Raw genomic sequence first — 23,132 nt, forward strand, 5'->3', positions numbered from 1 at the left:
TACATACATTGCAAATAAAATAAAAGCTCGTAATGAAACGTGGCTGTTGGTGCGAAAGTGGCTTGAACCTGAATAAAATTCTGCTTTCAGTATGGGAAAGAGAAATTTGCAATAGTTAGCCCGAGCCAAGGTTGACCTCACGATTCCAATTGTCCATGCGAAATGTTACGGGGAAACTAAACGATGTCACGAGCAGGCCGATCCCTGTTTTATATTCAAGGTCAGATATTCATTCGCACACTTATTGTGTCTGCCTCTTTTAGTTTATGCCTTATTGATATTGGGTAATATCGATCCACTTCACATCTGCTGTTCTTGTAACATCATCAGATCAGCGCATTCGCGGTCTCCCCTTGGGGCGTTTCCCCCCCACAGTTTTCACTCCACGAGAGCATAGCACAATGCATTTCTTTTTCTGGAGACATGGCCAGACCGAAGTGGATCATATGATTTTAGAAGTAATGCTCTATATCTCATGAGCTGAGATATAAAAGGAAATTTATTAATTATGCGGCACAGGTCTCATATAGGGTAGAATTAAATGACTGTACCAATATGGTAAAGCACCCAATTTAATTGTCTTTAGGCAAGATTAAAATCGGAATTAGTTATTCAAAATTACATTAAGCAGGTACAGTTAATAGATGTATGTATAAGTCCGGCCAGTTTATCATTTCATTTGCAAAATACCATTTAAACCGTGTGTAAGTCACTAAAAGCTTTACTAACTAAATGGCTAATTAACCACCCAGAATGCTAAGAATGAACCCATACGTTTCCTTATTGAAATTACTGTTAATTTTATTTATAGAATTGTGAGATGTCTGTATATTAGCTTTTGTTTAAATAAATGTTCCATTTGAGACGTGTCTACTGAGAAATCTTGCGCCAGGACCGTGCTTGATATCAATCGCAAGACAAATTAAAATTACTACAAATGTGCAGCTAAATATTTATTCATTACGAATACCAGACAGGGAGTAGACACTACCATTGGCGCAAATATACTAAGTATTCTATGTCTTTTCCCTTCAAACTACCTACATGTATTCAAAATTTCAAGAAGATTGGTTGAGACCAATTTTAAATAACAGATAATATAATGCGTTAACAAACTTACTTTTGTGTATATATATATATATATATACAATCATTGAAAGAGTACATAATACAATATACGGAAGGTATTACTGGGTACTTTGGATATTTTGTGATTGCAGCCTACGCTGAGGTATTCCTTATTTTATGTATTGGACACGTCTACAAGTTCTCATTTAGAGACCGAAGTGACTTGACTACTTTTATTTAGAATCATTTACTGAAAATTAAGTACAATCTATTCTATCTTCCGTTGGTTCGAGGTGGCGATATAAATGCAAGTGATAGAAAGATATTAAAAGGAAAATGCTTGAGGAAATAATATGTTTCCACCGAAATCACTAGTAATGTATAAACTTAAGAATAACAAGAAATAAGGGAATTTGTTTAGCCATCATTCGTGTTAATCTACCAATATTAAAATTGGCAAAATGGGAATGGTGAGTATTTCACTGCATAGTGAAAATTCTCACGAGAACGAGGCCCCTTGAGCAGCTAGTAAAACATGTAACTGAAAGATGATGAACAAAACATAATAACGATACTTACGTATGCTCTTTTAGGATGGTTTCTAGCTTCCCTGTGTGAGTGTTCCATATGAGAACTCCGCCGTCTGCTGAACCTACTGCGATTAGTCGACCTCCGGGTCCGAACGACGCGCGCGACCAGTCGCAGCCCACTTTGAATGAGTCGTGGCTGCAAAATATAAATTTCGATTAACAACTCATAAAAATCGCTATTTCAAATCAATAACAATGTAAAATGCTCATTGCAAATGAAGGTACTACACAATAAGATGGCATAAACAATTATATATACAATAGCGGACTTAATCCATGAAAGAATCTCTTCCAGTCAACCAGCGTTAGTTTGAGAGGGTATATTTACTTAATATCTGTTCACCTTTAAACACATTAAAATCTTTGCAATTGAGCACGGGATGGCATAAAGCGGCTCCTATCATGCGGTGTTGAGTTATCTAATTTCTAATTATCATTAGCTCGTCCTGATCGGCGATACGACTGCGGCGCTAAGTGGTAATTGCTGCAAGATAAATGTTGCTGGAGATAGCCAATGACGTTAAGCAGGAAATTAAAAAGATGCGATTTTGTAATCGCTATGTGCGAGTAGAACGCTGGTGCGTTTGAAGTATGTATAATGCCGCATACACGTTGAACTAACTTTGTGAACAATCTATCAGTAGTAGTTTTCAATAATCTGATGTGATACTAGTAGTATGAAGCTTTGAGAATTCCTGATCCTAACTAATAATATAAATTCGAAAGCAAATTTGTTGATTATCTCTTATCTTATCTCTTATATAGTTTAAAGTAATGATATAGGATAGTGGAAAATGCACGCAGGTGAAGTCGTAAATTTTAAGTTTGACGTGCAAAAAATCCTGAGAACGTCTAATTTCTGAACAAAATATTTCCTTTGAAGTCAAGATATATAATTTACCTGGAGAATATTTACCTAAAAGAGCGCACAATGGTGTTCATGCGCAGGTCTATCAGCTGTATTGTGTCGTCGCGTACGCACGCCAGCAAATAATTGCTGTCTGTAACAAAAATCTCTTTATAGGTTACATTAATTAATTAATCTGTAAAAACAGAGAGGTATGGCGATTAATTCATCGATAAGAGCATAATAATAAGAATAATAGGGTAGAACAATAATATTTTTCTTTGAGGTTATTATTGTCTCGTGCAGACGCTGCTTGTGGGAAGGTGCCATTTCAGTGGTACACATCGTGGTACAGTGCACACACACTGGTAAGTGGTATACATCAAAGTTTGTGAGTTAAACATACTTTAGCTTAGAATATGCTATATATGATTGTTTTGAGGGACAAATAATCAAGACCAATCTCTCTTCTAGTTATAGTTGTATACAAAAAACAATCTAGGAATCAGGGCCACATACCCACGCTAACATATAAATATGATTCAACAAACACCGAATATAGAGGCTTAAGGCAAATGTCCAGCAGATATTTTTGGGTGGATCGGTTTCTTTATTTGACGACTTTATAATTACGCTTAGACGATATAATAAAATCGTTTCTAATATGCAGTTTATGCGATAAATTTAGATGTTCCACGTATATTCACCAAATATCTATAAAATCTAATGATAAATTTTGCAATCATTATTGTGATCTAAAAATATTACACTAGTAAACGTAATTTCACCTACAGAACGAGCAATAAAAATATGTTTAACAATGCACGAGACTTTCATATTTAATCATTGAAATAAGTATTAAACCCTATGTTAAAATGTGTTTGGTGAATTTTGTAGCACGATGCCAACTATCGCACTTGTTTCACTTTCCAATCATTTCAAGTAGTTGGTAGCACCTTGGCCACTTTTTAGAAACTTCAAGCCAATAAAATAAATAAAACAAAAAAATAACTATCTCTTAGTTTTTCAGCAGATTAAATAATAATAATGGTGACATAGGGCGTGCGCGTGCGTTGGTTATGTAAAACGCATATACTCGATGGGACCGTAGAAGGATCGAGTTATTAGCGGATTGCAGTGGTCTATTAGGGCCGGTCCCCACTAGACAGTAGAGGAGACGTTTTAAATAGTTTTTATTCGTCATTTCGCGAGGTCTTCACCGGGCCGATCGGGATAAATGACGAACAAGCCCCCAAAATTTGTTCAGAACATATAAATATCCTATTTATAGAATGTGCGAAGTGTGCGATGTAAGGCTTAACAAAACTGTATGTATAAATTCTTCAACTTGTCAGCCAGCGCACTTCCTTAATTTCTACGGTGAACATGACCTAACAAAGAAGTATTTAGCTGCTTATACATACATATAAATTTCTTCACACCACTCTAGTGTAGATCAGCCTTTACTTAGTATTTGTACACGAACGATGATTTATTACTCTCTGATCCAGGAAGGAGGCCTGGCACGGGTTGTGCCTTTAAATGCTGAATACTTTGTATCAAATAGTTCTTGTTACACCTTGCAAGGAATCGAGAACCTTGGCGTTTACACGACGCGGTACCAACAGCGGTAAAACAGAACAGGGATTCCAATTAAAATGGAAGATAACTAATAGAATAGCTAACTAATACAATAGTTAGACAGTAAATTTGAAAAAAGTCACATCTGCCTTATGCCTCAGTTGGCAAATAAATGATTATGTTGATTAACGAGGATTCACCCAAATCTACTGGATGGATTTTAATCAAATTTGGTACCTGGGTAGCATATAGGCTAAGCTCGTAACGTAATTTAATTTCGATTTAAGGCAGCGAAACCAGGAGTGCAGCTAATGTTTTGTGTACTCAGATAACCATATACCAAGTTATGTATTTATTAAATGACTGTACACGCACGGAGCCTTTTTAACAAAAGCTCAATAGAACTTACCCCGAATTTAAGAGAAATATATATATATATATATATATATATATATATAAAGGAATCCAGCTGCCAGGTCCCCTGGGACGTAAACGAGCGACATTCACGAATCTGGATCGGCTACCCCTAACCGTGACTCGTCTCCCATTGATTCGTCCGTCAGCGGCGACCAAATCGACATGATTTAATCAGTTTCCGACAGAGTGACGTCCCGACACACCGGTTGATTGGAGGTATCAATCTCGACGTTTCGTGAGCAATACAAGATGCCAGACCGTTACCGACAAAAAAGGGAGTGATTGAAACACGCAGTAACGGAAATGGGCATAGAACCATCACGTTGTTGCACTTACTGACACACATACCGAGGCTAATATGCTATGCATTCGATTATATGTTTGATAATATGATTTTAATAAACTCTTGGTGAAACATAACGGATTAAGTTGTGCATACGCGATCCATCTCATGCTATATACTTTTAAACGCTTAGTTACTTTGATTTGAACGACATACGATATATAAATATGATAAACAGTCAATATTATACTTTGATTAATTATTTTTTTCGAGTTCAATTCGTGTAGTCAATTATTAGCACATACTAAATTAGATTTGGTTATTAAAGAGGTATTGAGCGAAGTAAGACAGGAAACGTAGACGAATATATGTATTCATTTTAAGGTTTTCTGTAGCATTAATGATCTGCTATTTATATTTTGTTTCTTACGGATCCGAACTTATAAAATAGCTGTGTCCCGTGGCATCTCAATTCATATTCTCTTCGTGGTTGTATTCTATCTGTGAAACAAATTTCATGGAAATTCGTCCATCGGATTATGCGTGGCGTGATCGAGTTAAAACGGATATTCACACACTTACATCCATAATTTCGCTTTTTTATAATTAGTAAGAAGTAGGATAGCACACAGTGCAACTATTTTTACAAGTATACTGCCTTAAAGGATAGGTACGCTTAATCAGGCATCGAATTATATTGTATGGATACAAACATGAATGTAAATTTACAGGAATCTGATCAAGGTGTAGTAAAACATCACGTAAAGAATTTTAATACTATATCCGATAATTCATATAAATTAAGTCATTATTAACAAGTAGCTGTAAATTTAAGTCATTAATGCACACTGGGGAATTTTGTTTTACGACAAAACGGCGATAATACAACACTAACAGTATTTAAGTATATTATAAATTGTGGATGAAATTTCTTGGAAAGAGCTGATGCCAAAAGGTCTCAGAATGATATCGTTTAATACTTTTTGGTGAACAACGCAGAATTTTCTACAAACTTTGGGGTCTTAATTTTAATTTTACAATATATTACAAGTTAAAAATCATGAATGTCAACACTTTGAAACTCTGTTGAAATCATAAAAGCTTAACGAGGAGTGTTTCTTTTAACCATTCACGCGGAAAACATGGGTGCTTCAATTTTTATTACTGGTCATACAATTGCACCTGACATTGACGGCAATTAGTAATTAAACGCATTACACAGTGATTAACATCGAGAATGCCATCTCCGACTGCACAGAGAAATGTTGCTGAACTTGTCAAGTGGTTTGTTGTAATGTAAGTATAACAGGAAACATAAGATACCATCAGCAACACCTACCATCAACTATTTACTGCCCCATCTTTATAAATGGAGTGTAGACGATTGATAAAAGCCTTAAAATTGTCGAATAATTAAATATTGAATTAAAGTCGAATGAAATGTCAAATTTTGTAGACTGGAACTAATAAAATATATATCTAATGGCAATAAAAGATTAATCTGACATGTCATGTATTTTGATTGAAAAACTACATTGAATAAACATAAACATTGAATAAATAAAACAAGAAAATACTGCAAGTGTATTATGGAACTTGCATGGGCGTTTTCCGTATTGTCTAACAATCTCGATGCTCCATGGGTCAGATATTAGCAGTACTAGATATGACACAAAACATGACAATAAAATTACATAAATATAATAAGCATTAAAATAGTATGAGACAAAATGTAAACTAACCTCTGCTGAGATCAAGTGAAGTGACTTTGCCCTGTAACATGATGTCGTTCGCCGACATCTCGCTTCGGATGTCCCAGAAGCGTATCCTCTTGTCGAAGTGACCTGAGATGATAGTGGACCCAGCGCCGTCTGACGTCACCAGGTCGTTGCATGACGACCCCGCGAACTTCGTCTCTATACCTGTTTTCAACATATTAATAATATTAGTGACAAAACTACATAACTATATATTCTACAAGCTTAAAAATAGTCCCAAAGCTCATCGGCGAAAACCCTTCGTCATACGATATCATGATGGCACATGATCATGATCAGATAGTGTTGACCGAGAATCATGACAGAATATTTCCAAACTTTTGGTTTAGATTTTTCAGTGTCATGAGGATATTTCTAAAATTCTCGCAAATTTTCAGTAAATATTTTTTTGAATTTTCGACTAGCACATATATTCTGAAAGTGTGCTGCGTTGTCATGTAACGTAGATGTTTCAGTGATGAGCTCACAACTGATTCTGCCACACGACTCTAAAGTGTAAATATTTACATTACAACGGAGCGCCACCTACTTATTTTGAAAATCACGTCTGTCCAAGATGCTGTCTACTGCATAAATTACGTTTTTACATGCAGCAGCGTGACAAGTTTGGTTTCGAATATAAAAAACATATATTTATTAAAAAATATTATATATTTTTTAACATACATTACATAATTTGTCTGAAAAGTTTTCGAAGATGACAAATATTTTGACGATCATCTAAATAGTGGGATATTCTAAATATTCGAGTACTGCAGGCCTACCATCATCTTTTACAGAACGATTCCAAAGCAACTCAGTTCAATTTCGGTACCTAAAATGAATCGCATTCATACTAAAAATTAAGTCGATTGTACGAATTTGCGATGCAGTTCAGTTTAGGTCGTAAAGTGGATCGCGTTAAGAGATGATGGTAAGCCCCCAAGTAAGGCTGTTTTATTGTAGTGTAATTACACATTTTTTTACTAAAATATATTTCTACACATGCATTAAAGATATAACAATTAAACAATAAAGTTTTTGTGATAAGTAAGCACTTCATTAACCGTGTGAATTGATATGAAAAACAACTGATTGCATACATAATAAATTATAAATGGCATCGTTATACATAATTGTTAGTATATTATTTTAAAGAAGAAGTGTTAATTAAGTAAATGGAATTTTTAATTATCACCAAAAGGCAATTGTAACTGGAGCTAATAAATTACAATTGTCAGGTCTTAATTAAAGTGTTCTGATGAGGATAACAGTACAGGATATGAAAGAGTAAAAAAGTGTTTGCGGTCCATTTACATGATCCTGTAGAGGTTATTAGCCATTGAGATCATATACAGGATGAATTTTCAAATACAAACGAAGCTACTACAGTGTATTCAAAGTATGACATGGATAATAACCTTTCAAAAATAAATGTTAGGTCGAAAAAAGACCTCGCATGAGTTTCATTCTGTGAATTGCTTAAATTTGGCGATTTTCATTTTTTCTTTTCGTAATATTTGTTTGAAGTTCTTTCAGTATCATCAATACAAACATGGCTGGCGTTCAATAAGTCAACCTGTATATATGTCAATTAATATAAAACGCATAAGCGAAGGCAGTGAAACTTGATCCACACAACTATGGCCCCAGATTGGCGCTGCCTAAATTAAGAATTAACATAAATAAGTAATTAATTCTAACAAGGCTTTTAAGATTTTCTTATTATCTGCTCATTAATGTTATCTAACTGTCAGCCTGCTTCCGTTCTACGCACGTTGATTATTTTAACTATTACAATAATATTTGATGTCCTATGAATAACAACCTTTTTACGATGCGTTCTAGTGTAGCTTTAACTTTTCGTAACTATAAATTTAATCATATTATTATTTAGAACATCTCGTCAAAATTTCTAAACTAAAAGATCTATCCGTAAACCGCCTAGTAAATGAATACCAAACATAAGTACATATAAACATTTTCAAATCTATAATATTGAGTTTCTTTTTTATTGCTTTTTCTTTGTTTCCTATTTCAAATAATGAGTTTACAAACATATAACCTGTGCCCACAACTTAATTTATGACATAAAAATGATTCACAGTGGTCAAGCCGTTATTGAGTTTTATCGCGAGACTAACGAACATCAATGATACAGACAGAACAGAACATCATTCGAGCTACACTAATGATGTATAGTAAAAGTAATTATACAGTCTACTATGCTGAAGACCGAGCAAACTATAATAGTTATAACTTTATGGGTACAAATTTCCTCTCATGCACTTCTGCGTTCTCGTTACGAGTCCCGCAGTCCGCGTGTAAAGATTATGATGGTAATTCCATTGCTAACAATTATTGACGCTAAAATCGACTTCCCTTTCGTGTATAGTAATCTGCATTTCAGTTTTTATTCATAAAGTTTTCACCATTAAATATTTTTTATCACGATAGGGTACAACCTTCGGAACTCTCGCGTGTAAAATAAATTTGTTTATCATTGTTTTGCACGACCGCTCATCACGCACCGAGAATAGCCATAAAATTGAGGAATAATATAAAAACACTTACAACTTTTACTTTTTAAGTCCCATATCTTTAACGTTCTGTCGTGACTTCCCGTGATCACCTTTGCCGGCTCCCCAAGGAATTTCGCCGCCATCACTTTCCCGCTGTGTCCCGTTAACGTGTGCTGCAAATAATAAATAAACATGTAATAGAATTTCCAAGACCACACAGTAAACTTAATAGGAATCGTGATATACTGATAGTAGAATATTTATCAAACGTAACATTTAATTTCAAGTATTTAAACAATGCTTTAGGGCTATGAATTAATTTATTGTTATAATTATTGCCTTTACGCAGTTTTACGGTATCTAATTATTCGGAACTTGCATTTCCGTTCAGCGTCCATTAATAACACAAGAAATCATTTTCATTCGAGCTCAGTGATAAAATACGAGAACAAGAAACATACTTAGCATCATTTTAATTTCACCGAATGAAGACGATAATGATAAACAAACATACGGTTAGTTCAATACAATAGAAAAAGGCTTCTTTTTTATTTAATAAGTACATTGTACTAAATAGAGATATATTTCCATATTATTTTTCAGTGTGTATGTAAAATTGTAGATACATAAATAAAGGCAACAGTGAGGCTACTGGTCGACATCAGCAGCCCATTTGCACTTGGCTCCCGGCTTCACGAACGACGATCATTGTATCGCTTTATAGCGTCGTGATTCCGCCAACAGTACAGACCAACTGGACTTTCATTATTCGACCCAAAAAGTTCCAGGACCTCATTTCAGCCACACGACCCTTTTTAAACTGTCTGAAAATTTTGTGTCCAATACGTTTGTTGCACATTTTAGTACTTCGTCTGGGGCCAACTAGATTTTCATTATTAGATAACATGTAGATAAGATCAATCTAAAGGAACACAAGGTGGCAGGATTTTGATGGGAAAACGAATAGGTTTTATCGTATAGGCAAGGACGAATTATGAAGATCCAGTGGTACTGGACCCAACAGTCCACTACACCGCCGCCGCCGCACGATGGCTCACGAACCCATCACCCATTTCTGTCTATTTGCATTTAAAGTGCCTATTAATTTGGACTTCAGACTGTGTGAACCAATCTCGCAAGATATTAAACATCTAAACAGTCTCATTCGCCAAAATTATATTCCGATTTGTGGAATGAAATGGCATGACATGTGATCTACAATGTTGTAGATATTGAATTCAGCGTTAGAGTGTAACTATTAATTATAATTAAAGTACATTCCTCTGAAGTCCTGCCTTCGCTTTACAGATTTATAACGCGAGTTAAACATGACAGGCTTGTAGTTAAACAATCCCAGTGCGTTCAAGTGTCTCCATAACTTTGTGGTAATGACGGCTGACCCGCTCTCGCTGCTCTTAATTACTGACAAAACGCGCCGTTATCGGCTGGTACCATCGACAAGCTTCAAGCCATTTATGTACAGTAAACAGTAACATAAACAAACGCCGAGGACGAGTAGTACAGTGAACACTACTCTGCACTTGGGATCTACATCTAAACACAAATATGTAAATTGTTGTTAGACCCCATTTCCCGCCCGCGATTGATAGCCATTTTCTGAAGATTGGGCGGCTCATTTCAATATAAATACGACATCGTCGCAATTGACGATAATGGAGAAGAAAGACCATGAAGCTTGGCGGGCATTGGAAGAAGTTAATGTTAGGCAGTGGATAAAATGAGCCGCAAGAAGAAGAAACAAGAAGTAATTTCCTTTTATTAACAGTGGCAGTAAACAAGAAGTATTTAAACAATACAAAAAACATATTTTTACAATGTCTTTCAACTTCATTTGACTACTAAAATAAGAGGTGTGAAGATGCGTCGTCTAGACACATTTACCGGTCAACTTATGCTTATATGTATATTATACAAATTTGCTTGTCATCTCAGACCATTATGCGTTATTATAGTAATTACAGAACTACTGACTCAAAACTCCGAAACGTGGTGGCAAACCACGTGCCACGAATTTCAGTTCATTAAAAAAGTTTAATACGGTACTTAAATTGCGTGTAAAGTCGAAAAACTTAATACGTCTGCGGTAATAAATGACATCACATATAAACGTAACGTCACTTAAGTAAGTATCTGACACTTTATAAGACCACTATAACGACGATGGCAAAGAATTCTGTTAATATTCGTTTTTACAATGTTGCGAAGAAATAAATGACAAATAAAATGGAAGATGTTCCACCTGTCAAGTAAGAAATTCTTAAAAGTTTGATTAATTGTATGATCTTAGATCTTAGTTGATACAATTTGTTATGAATATATAACGTATATTTACTCAAAATAGTAGTATTACCAATTATAAATAGGAAACAAATGAAAATAGAATCACTAAACAATACAATCACTTCATTTACTCCAGTAACCATACTTGTAACTGCATTCCCACAATGTGAACAACGTCCTTATTCGTTATATCATATGCGCAGGCGCGTTTGGCGAAAAGGAATTAATTAAATTTAATTCGTGAGGCGCCATTAGCCGAACATTCCCAGTGAGCCAACGGGACCTTATCATCGTTGTTAAATTTATAGTATAACGGCTAATTAGAGTCCCGAAGACATTTAGTAACTTTGTTCGTCACGAGTGCGGGCCGGGCATAAGCAACAGCACACAGCCTATTGTCACAGGATATAAACATAGACAGAATGTTGCCTTAACGAAGTGGAACAACAAATATTCAAATGAGGACAATTATCAAGATCGATAGAGCTAGTAGAAGGAAGATTGGTGCTAATGGCGAAAATAATTAGCACTAATTTTTAAACTCGCTGATATTATAATCAGTTTTGCACAAAGAATATTTCTTTTCGAGGGACCAGAAATGAGTTTCTCTCCGAGTGATATTTCTAGGACCATCCTTATTTCTTAGTAGCACAAAACAGTACTGTAGTTACGACCGAGTTTATCACAGCATTTTTACCTTCGAGGTCGGCGATTATCATTCTGGGAATATCGCCTACTGGTTGTTGTTGTGCTTCCTTCTGTTTCTGGCTATTGGCACGATAGTGAGGGCACACTAATTGAGGGGGTTACGAGATATCATCCAGCAAGGCCCAACTACTAACGAGCTAATATTGGCAGCGTTTCTCCACCGCGGATTAGATTCCAATTGTACAGATAAAAGGACAAAGATATACTATTGAACAAGTCAACAACATGGCTTTAATTGAAAATACTTATTTATAGTTGAATTGGCAGTTATAACAAGGCTATGTGGAAAATACGAAAATAGCTTTTCTACCACTGGATAATTATTTTTATGTTGGGTCAAAGATATCCGAGCATAAGCCTTATTTAGTTTGCTGGGGAAACCTGTAAGATTTTATAGATTGAACGAACCTTTGTAAAAATTAATTCGCCATTTTATGACAAAAATCGAATTAGTGTTAATTTTAACCTTATGTTAAGAGGCCAACGCGCGGTTAAAGTATAAATGTTGAATTATATTTTTAAATTTTGATAGAAATTTCAATTTTTTCATCACAGTTAGAATGTGTGAAAATAATAATGGATTGGATTCTATATACAAATCGAGCTATCGGAGATTCGTTACATTTATCTCGTAACCAACCATTTGAATATTATCTTTGTACCCGTTAGAATATATGAATATCTCTTGTGCGGTGAAAATAACTCATTCCTTATAAACCGTCGATTTAAATTGCGTACCCGCATTAGTGATTCCAGGTGCAGTCTAAGAGTACATAGCTTATTACTTAGCCAGCTAAGTCAAATACCTACAATATGGATTATTGATTACTGCGGAACACACTTATCTACGCAGCCACATTTTACATTTTCTACAGATTTCCACACCATATAACACCTAAATACAGCATCTTCTAGGAAAATATGTTTTACAACTAGTTTCTCACTCTCATCTGAGCGTTTTAAAAGCTTTCATACTTTATCTTGCTCACTTCACATGATCTCTGGCATTGTTAGTTGTACGTAACATTGGCACGTATATTCTCTTTGACGACATCACTTCTCATTCTCATCAGTTTTCCATAATGTTCTATAGAATTTGTTAGAAAAATACTTTCATTTCATTTAATAAACTCTGTATTACAGCATTTTATTTAATGCAAACTTATCTAATAAACTATAAACTTGAGATTCGTTTCATAGGCAATCTGTCACTATGTAATCCTCATTCCACCAATAAGATTGACTATACAGCTGAACGCGGCCATTAAGTTTCGCAACTCTTAGCTCTGTCTACATATAAAGACCTGATTCTGTATATGTCTCGTATGATCAATTACAATAACTAATACAAATGAAACTAGATAGAATACTGAAAATACAAAAAGGGTTGTCCATTTTGTATTTTCAGTATTTTACGGTCAAACGTCAGATTATATCGGTTAGGTGCGTATTTCAAGTATAAAGAAGTTCAATTACCCTGATATTAATGAGTACGAAACGGCTCACTTGGGACAGCATTGTAAATAACTGTTTATTATGTGATATAATTAAATGGCGCTTCTGAGTAGGGATGTTATAAAGTCCAGTAACCGTAACCGGAGCTGTCGGATACATGATTACAATAGTGATTATTTTCCATCCGTCACCAAATCCGAATAATTGAAGGTACAGTCAACAGCACATCAACCTGCTGAAATTCATTGCGATTTGCTTCTACATTAAGATCCGCTGGATAACTTTACGGTCGTCTGTGTACACACTAACCGCTTGTGTTGCTCTTTTTAATTATTGCTTCTCCAAATTTGTATTGCATTAATAAGAAGTAATTAACTAATTTTATAACCAAGATAGTATAGGTTATAAAATTAGTTTTCAATCTTGAACGCCTACGTAATATAACAAAAAATAGAAAATTATCCATATCCATCCTCCGGTATCGTTGGATATATCCGATCAGTATCCATATTCAGATCCGAATATCCATAACATCCCTGCCTGCAAACTCATTACGGGACCGGGCCGATAGCCATCGTCACCAGATTTGTGATAATATCAGAATTCAGAGACATCTCATTAGAAGGAACAGTTCTAACCCAGACATTGCTCGGGAAACACCACCCTAATTAGAATCATTTTTCGTGTAACTTTATCGCTACCTTATTAGGTTAAGATACGTCGACAATCTATAAGGTTTATCTGTCTCAGAAATGTAAAGATCTACTATCTATCTGAGATATGAAACCTACAAATTTATAGGTGAAATTGAACTGACTTTGACAATATAATTGAAACATGACACATTAAGTATAAAATGTTTAATTATTCTCTTCGAAAAACTAGTTCTTGTTAAGAACACTGCCGGGTACTAAATGTATCTGTAATCAGGTATTGGAAAAAATATAGCGTCTTCAATTTATAAACAATCTATATAACGGTGCGGAATTTATAACTTGGGACGTATAAAGTATGACTTAATTAACTTTAATAACAGGTACGTATGTAGTACATACGTCGGCACATTTTGCTCCAAGTAGGGTTCTGTGACATATGAAAATAAATTATAGCCGATATATATCGGTGGCAATAAAAAAGTGTTATAACCAAACACTTTTTTATTGCCACCGATAATAAAATTGAAGATACAGTTAAAAGAGCGTTTAAGATACATCCAAGAGGGAAAGACACAACCTGTCGGTCTTCTTATGTACCCTTGGACTGATGAAGTACTGAGAGACCTGAATGTCCTCTGGCTTGCAAAAAGTGGCGCAGAATAGGAAAAAATTCAAGTATCGGAAAACAAGATCTACTTTGGGTCGCCGAGCCAGCGATGTAAGTAAGGTATATTGATTTTTCTAATCGGACTTTATCGAATCAATTCAAAGTACTCATAGTTCAGAACTAGAAATATGTGCGTGACAAGTATGTTCAATAATTGCTTTTCATCGTGCTCGAGAAGATGTAAATTATGATTTTAATCGCTCGTTATCCCAACACTTGAGATAGGATTTACTATCCGACAACAGATAAGTGTAAACTTTATAGTTTCTTTGTTCGAGTGCGGAACCCTTAAAACTGTAGGCGCCAATTTCTGTATTTAGCGTCATAGAATGTAATAAATAAGTGGGAGCTTCCTAGAGTTGGTTTATCAGGAGCACATAAACAAGGACAGGTGGTAGCGGCGTCGGTGGCGGCCGGCGGTTAAATCACAGCCTAGCGATATGAGGAGCGACAACAAGATGTAATCAACGCCGCGGGGGCGCGAAGGTGTTGGTTAATACAGGGCGCGAACTTGAATGAAACGAGTGTACGGTCTGCAGCATATCGACCTATCCACAAACATTGCAAATTCAACCTTATTACCGCCGTTTGATGCAGAGCTATTTAGCGGTCTACTTCACGCGCAGGTTTCATGGGATTGCAAGATAAATAGCATCTATAATTAAATAAGGTGCAGATAATAAATAAGTGTAAATATAAATTAAGCCAAAATTTGGATAATAATATAACGACCGATGACAGAGAAGAAACTTACTGTTTCTGTATAAGACCGACTGCACTAAGAATCAAACTATTGATACAGATTAGAACTACTGATAGAAGAAAATTAGCAACACTTGTAAGTTATTTTAATTATTTTCTGATTAACAGTTCTTGAAGTAAAATAAACGGCCGGAATTAATTCAAAATGAAACAGCAAAAATTGTTCAAGAGTTTCAAACGTACCCGAGGAAATCCATAATAATAACAATCACCTCAGAAAATTAAATAACTCTTGCAGAAATAACTCACAATAATTAAATAATAATATGTATTACATACACACTTCATTCGAATATATTGCTTATGAACTATCGCCGAAAGAGTCTAATTGAAAATATTAATATCACACATAAATTATTGTAAAAGCAAAGATTAAGCTTGATGCGTCTAGTATTATTGTTTTTACAATTTGTTAAGCTATTTTAATTAATGTTGCCAAATGAATTTATTAATATGGTAATTTCGTTTGGAATTTAAAAGATAAGTTGGATGGATCTGGGAGGCGGGTAATTAAATGAATATTAATTTACATACGAACAGATAGATGAATTATTTTAAATGGCATAACAGAAATTCGCCGGTCATTGTGCCGCGTGAGAATTATATTTTTTTCTAAAACTATAATATCAGAAATCAGTATCATTTCAGATGATTGCACTAACAGGAAAGAAACTAAGGTTTTGCTTTAATTCATGTAACGAACTATAATTATACGTCTTGATTTTCTGCAAAGTGGACTCTTCCTTTGATCCACTTAGTAGAGAATTAAATGAACACGAATAATAACTTACATTAATAATTCCTATATGTGATTCATTAATTCTTTAAGAACTAGGTTTGCATATACGCCCACGTCATCTACACATAACATATTGCTAATATTTCTTAATGTTATTATTATTAGTCGTACGAAAATCCGTTTAGTAGTTACTGAGTTAAGTGAGTCAGACAGAGAGACATTCATTATGAGATTTAGTTGCTAGAAATCCTCTAGTGGATATACGGCTCTCTCAAAGACATTAGAGACGTGGTGAGGAAAAATACTTTTTGAACAGACAATAGTTTAGTGCAGCTTAGAATATTGAGTTATGAAATCGCAGGTTTAGAATCTAAAATCGCAGGATGACCGGGTTCTTACAACGGATTGGATACATTGACAAAGAATGAAGTGAGATCCCAACTTGTTAACATTTGGTAATATTGGCTATAAAAATACATTAAATAACCTGACGCTAAAAAAGTAAATACAAATAAACTATACAGTATATTTACAAAATATAACAAACATATAAATGCTCAAGTTGCATAAAATGTTAATAATAACGTTTACAGCTTTTACAAATTTTACTGTAAAAGCAATAAATAGAATTTTACAAATTTTACTGTAAAAGCAATAAATAGAATGGACATTAGAATCTTAATCATCGATAGATATTGAATGCAGCGTTTAACATGTAATTCAAATAAGCACGAGTTATTTTACGAGCATCTTATATATTTATCTAGAAGCGGAAGGAGTACGGGATTCTTGATGCAGATTTAAAATAGACTTATGCGGCCTCGTAAAGGCACTTATGAAGATATAGAATGTAGAGGCACTTTACAAATTATATTAAATGTTATTATTATAAGACAACTAATGAAATGCCCCGGCTTCCCACAGGGTAATTTTCTTATACCTTAAGCTTCACCAAATTTCAAAGCTTCAAGACATTTCTACCGTGAAAAATACAAATTCAATCCGCCTTAGATCAATCTGGTCTAAGACGTTTTGAAATACTTTTAGACACTGGAAAAAATGTAACTTCGTAATTCATATAAAAATAATTATAGAGACGCAAAGAAGTCAATCAGATTCCCATTTTTTACTAAAGTAAAATAGTTGATTTGATATAACAAAAATATGGTATAATACACAACCTAAAAACAGAGTAACCTTACATCCCATTAGATCACTTATTCTCTCATAGAAATTACAAATGGCTCGCGTGTTTCCTTCGCATTACACTAAAACCGAGCTCTTCATAATCATTATATGGCAATTATTTCCATAATAAAGATATACTGTCATATTGTTAGAGCTGAGTTCATACGTTTTTGTGTTTCTAGTAATTAAGTAATCAAGCAATCCGAAAAACTTTCCGTTTTTAGGAAAAATTAAGATACTGTATAGTTAAGTTATTAATCATCGAACATAGTCTTTAATAGCACAAATAAAAATGGTTTTTTTTTTACATTGTTCTGAGTTATATTGTAATTTTATAACAAGATAAAATTGACAAAAAACTGAATAAAGTGACTTCATTTCGAATTTTGTAATACAATCCGAAGAAGAAGAACCACAGAAACGGGAGAGCGATTGCCTTTTGGAAAACACGGTGATTTTCGGTTCAGGTCGACATACAAAAATAGTATAAAAGTCTATAATGTGAACTTTTCCCCGCCTTTCTCGTGTTAACAAAATGGAAAAATAAAATGTATCATATAACAAAATAACTAAACTCTATAAAAAAAACACGTATTTTATGTCACAATCATTAAAACCATAGATAAAATGATAGCAGTATGTCAGTAAAAATATGAGAGATGTTTTATAGTTTTTCATCATAGTTTTTCGTCATATAATAAAACGTGCAAATAAATCAAAACAAGGAAATTTGAATTATACGTTAAACCGTGAATTCAAAGCGGGGTACAGTTAGTCAATTAACGAAATATGTGGTGTAGCGGTAGAGCGGGCGTATTTGTCGCGATTAGTCGTGTTATCTCTGCGCCAGCGCACGTGCATGCAAATTTCGGCAAAAACAGCCAAAAAAGAAGCCGATCTCTCCAAAAAGATACGAGTACGGTTAATTGGATGCTAATGGCTGTAACTAATGATTTTGTACATATATAATAAATTATTTGACGTTAAGCATGAAAAAAAGCAGACGTAGTTCAAAACCAAAGAAAGCAATTAAAAATCCAATCAAAACGAGAAACATAAACATTAGATTACTTCGCAATAAAACCTACTGAAGTAGGAATTGAAGATTATATAATTGTTACAACGAAGCACTATATTACGATCGTCTGAGGAGCGGCAATTTCAAGAAATGATAATGCTCCCGAGTCCCAGAGATTCCCATTATTAATTACATTGGTAACACGGAACAGCCGGCGAGCCCGGTAGCAGGCTGCGCGGGCGCAGGAGGCGCTCACGACGACGCGACATCCACCGCCGATTTATGTGTGGGAGCGGCAGGTCGTGACCTCGCGACACGAAAATTATTAATTTCCCCTATAAATTAGCCATACAACTAAATGGAGCAAGCCACTCTTGCTTCTATTTATTCCCCGTTTGGATACTTAAGTAGTGAGCTCAAACGTTAATAAACTTTCACCAGTGAGAATAGTAAACCATAGAATTTAGGATGCCACTATCTAATGTAATATACTAGTGCATGGTTGAATTGATTCAGACAAGCGACTTACAATGTCGTTGCAATTCGCGAACCATTCAACTTTAGTTTTTAAATTGAAAACGGTAAATCCAATTACCAGTACAGCGGACTGTGTAACTCAATAAATCAGAAATCTACAACCGAATCATTCAAAACAGTTTTCGCACGCTCATGTAAAATTGCTCAGGCAAGTATGCGGTAAAAACCAAAATTGGGCGGTCGAGAAACGATGTGACCGTGTTACAGATGGTGGTAATGCCTTTATGGCGTGCCAACACCATCTCTAATGTGCTTATAATGGCAATATCGGGCGAGCTTCAACGCTAAGTAACCGATGGAGCAATGTTCAATTGTCTTTATTATTGCCCGTCTAATGTACAATGTTAACCATATTAGTATAACTAGAACCGCGGTAATGATACTTAAAATTCATCATTCAGTATCTCAAATGATCATTACGTGTGATAGTCCATTAAACTATCTTTATTGCTGGGAAATGAATTGTGTGCACTTCTTACACTCCAATTATAATACTCAAGTAAATATATCAACTATAATACAAAATCATAACGTAATAAAATCGAGCACGAAGAGCTACTTAAAAAGAAGCCGATTCGCTCATTTTATTTTATTGCAAACATTTGAGAACATGTTTTGAGAATTAACTACATAAATCATTTAGTACACGACTTTTAGCACCGTTTTTAATACAAGTCATATTTCTGTTCTTTTTTTGGACATCGTCGTCGTCGTGGGCTAATAAAGACATTATTCGTTCATTCACGGTAACCGCCATGGCCGCTGTCGACCTTGCCATCTTTATTTAACATGGTGTCAACATTTTATTGTAACTGCGAAGTTAGTATAGTATACCCTGCCAAATGTTCTTTAAAGTCGATGTAAATTTAGAATACAAAAAAATAGATTAAAAGTAAAAAAATGTGAAGTGTGAGTGTAAAAATATAGATCTTGATGATTGTATGAACGAACACAGTAAAAGCTATTTGAAGACAAAAGCAACAACGACGCTCGTGCAGTGAGACAGTAAACCAATCATAATAGAAGAAGATGCTTTCTATCTGTTTATTACGCGCGCGCTAGTAAAAGTGAATTTTATGCATCAGGTCAACTACTATAATTTTGAATGATGATCAATGAAGCATGACACAGACAGACAAAAACGACGATACACAATTGTTTGCTCAGGTTTGGTTTATAATGCATAATTTTATAGCTTAATGGGCACCGTTCACCAAAATATATGATTTAGAAAGTAAAAAAATATAAATAGGGATTTCAATCTGTTCTACGAATTATTTCCTAGTGGAGAGAGAAATTTCTAAATATCCGTGAGACACAATCAGATCACAAACAGGAAACAGTGAGTAAGGTGACTATCAAAGATTATTGTTCAATTATTGGTTTTTGTTTATAAGATCGGACTCAAAACCGTAAATCAGAGAGAAAGATAAATAGAGGAAGAATGATTAGACGTTGCTATTGATGTCAATAGGGACTCGATATTTCAAAGTAAATACATTAAATCAGGGCTAGTGGTCTCGGACTTGCGTTAACAGCGTGTGAATATTTGGATGAGAAGTGTGTGCAAGTGTTGCACTTGTGATGAACGAGAGGTTGCAAAGTAAATTGTAGCGAAATAGGAACAGAATCATTCGGCCTTGATAAATTTATAAGCGACAATGCGAAGGTCCAGGGTCATCAAGGCGTGAAGCGAAATAAATTAGTCTTAAATCTGTTCCCGAATTCCGGTTCTTATATATCACATCTAGCTAAAGTCACCGGGGCAAAAAGTAAATATAACACGTTTTGAAAATTTGAAATATGTAACAGGGTAAACATTTTGTATGCGATTAAAAAATGCCTAAATTTCACATACACTGCGCTTCAGATTGATAGTTATAAAGAAATTATCATTTTTAACGTTAGCCACAAGTTAAAATTCGGTAAATCGTCTAAAAACTTGATTGATTTTTAACTAGTAAGAATACAGATATTAAGAATGAAAGCAATGTGTAGGAACGAAATAGCCACCGTATCAAATTTGGGCATAACAATCATCAACAACCTACCGTATCTAATCGTGTTTTACGTCTGTGGTGTCTTGAATACTTGTAAAGATACAGACGGTCTTTGACTTCTTGTACGAACAAGAGTCGGTAACAGAATACTGACTACCTAACGAATTTGCTAAACATATTAATTATTTGTAAATTCAGAGTTATTTTATAATTTGAATTCATAGTGTTAGTAGTTAGCGAAGCTATTTTATATTTTGTATTTGGAAATAAGTTTCTAGTACTAATTTTGGTAGGATTTGAAGTTAACGGCATTAATAAAAATAAAAAAAAAAACAAATACGAGTACAACATGAAATTTTTGTAAGTTTCTCACTTGATACACACATGGTTCTTGATCGGATAGCGCATGTGCTTAGTTTTATCATTCTGCCTCTGTAGGCACATCAAATTAACGGAGTGGAACTAGGAACACGGCGAGGCACCGAAATCTGCACTCACATGACTAACACGCGCTCTTCGACTCCGGATGTTTGCGGACAAGCACCCAGCCGCGACCAGCTACGATCAACATGTCTGCTAATGTGTGCAAATGACCTTTTTTATGACCCTGAGAAAATCCTCAAAGGACTCGACCGAGGAAGTTAAAAGTTATTAAGTTATTTGTTACCAAGACACGCGGTAATATTTTATGCTATTATAGCGTTTAATTTTTAGTTAATTTAACATTTTTAGAGCGTTTCTATTGAAGAATGGAACAATAACGTGCAAAGATTTAGTTGAAATTAAAAATTACTGTACACTTACTTTAAATATTCTAACAGTTAAATTAATTTAAAGTGACAAAGTATAATAATAACAGTAGAAGTTTGATTTTATGGGAGTTGATGCATTGCTAAATGTGAGTGTCGACCGACGACGACGCTCATATAGATAACCATAAATCCGAGCAAACTCAGTTCACTTTAGCGATACAATCGTGGGAAGAAAGACGTAAAACAGCTACATAATTGTTTCAAGACATGAATAGTCAGCGAATGAACGGAGCGTCAAGATTGCCTTGTGTGCGAAAGTAGTTTGCCATGAATGTATCAGACAAAAAGTAATCATCATAATAAGACTACACTACAAATAAATCCATCACAATAATGCCAGTTATTAGATTTAAAATGTTTGGTAAAACAAATCATTTGTCAAATGACAAGAAGCATGAACCGAGTCGAAATCGAGGATGTTAAAGTTGCGCACGCTCATCGGATCGGTCACACACTAACCAACAAAAAATTTAACAGCCAAAAAAAAATTAAGATCGTATTATTGATAAGATGATAAAAATGACAATAACAAATAATAATTAAGAGAATAGTAATTTTGAAAAACATTTACATTATTAATATGGACATTTATGAAGCAGCATTTGACTATCTCTGATTGATTATATGATATAATTCATTATGATTTACTATATATTTACACATCCAGCGGAAAAACGATATGATGATGATTAACTGATAGTAACACTCATATTTATCAAAAATAAAATCCACTCGGACTAAGACTAAATATAATTTTAAGTATTACACATTTATGAAGAAACCAATTAAGATCTTGGTAATCTAATAGTGTAGTCACACGATGGCAGAATGTAAGCGGGGAGTAACAGATAGGTGTCAATAACTACAATTTTCATTGAAACGTCAACCCAACGTAAAAAGTGAAAACCGTTGGAATATTCTCACAATCACAAGTAGAATCCAAGAAGTAACAAATATTAATGTTTCATATAACAATGTGAAATTCGAACAGCTAGAACACGACAGGTCTAAAAAATTGGCAAAGAAAAAAACAAACACGATTTATTTTGGTCCTATCTAATGACAGGTCGATAACATAAGTTATGCGACTGGGAGTCGCCCATCGATGGACGATGTCAAGGAACTACCAGGATCGCTTCATCGATTCATCATTGTTTTTGTCGCACAAAATAAATGGATACGCCTGCGTATTTAGCTCTTGTAACTGTTCATAATGAGCATTGT

At 34.5% G+C, this 23,132-nt stretch overlaps 1 protein-coding gene across 2 annotated transcripts in view; it reads right to left on the reverse strand.

Moving 5' to 3' along the window:
- The window catches only part of Atg16 (Autophagy-related 16), a 169,828-nt gene that overhangs the window by 25,236 nt on the left and 121,460 nt on the right, over window positions 1-23,132 (reverse strand). For both annotated transcript variants that reach the window (XM_053750076.1, XM_053750075.1), the window contains 4 exons: window positions 9,118-9,238; window positions 6,529-6,708; window positions 2,575-2,659; window positions 1,648-1,794 (listed from right to left, as the gene is read on the reverse strand). In XM_053750076.1, the coding sequence (XP_053606051.1) occupies window positions 1,648-1,794; window positions 2,575-2,659; window positions 6,529-6,708; window positions 9,118-9,238 (533 nt within the window). The remainder of the gene's footprint in view (window positions 1-1,647; window positions 1,795-2,574; window positions 2,660-6,528; window positions 6,709-9,117; window positions 9,239-23,132) is intronic.

This window comes from Plodia interpunctella, chromosome 9 (genome assembly GCF_027563975.2).
Source record: "Plodia interpunctella isolate USDA-ARS_2022_Savannah chromosome 9, ilPloInte3.2, whole genome shotgun sequence".
In the NCBI taxonomy this organism is placed as follows: domain Eukaryota; kingdom Metazoa; phylum Arthropoda; class Insecta; order Lepidoptera; family Pyralidae; genus Plodia; species Plodia interpunctella.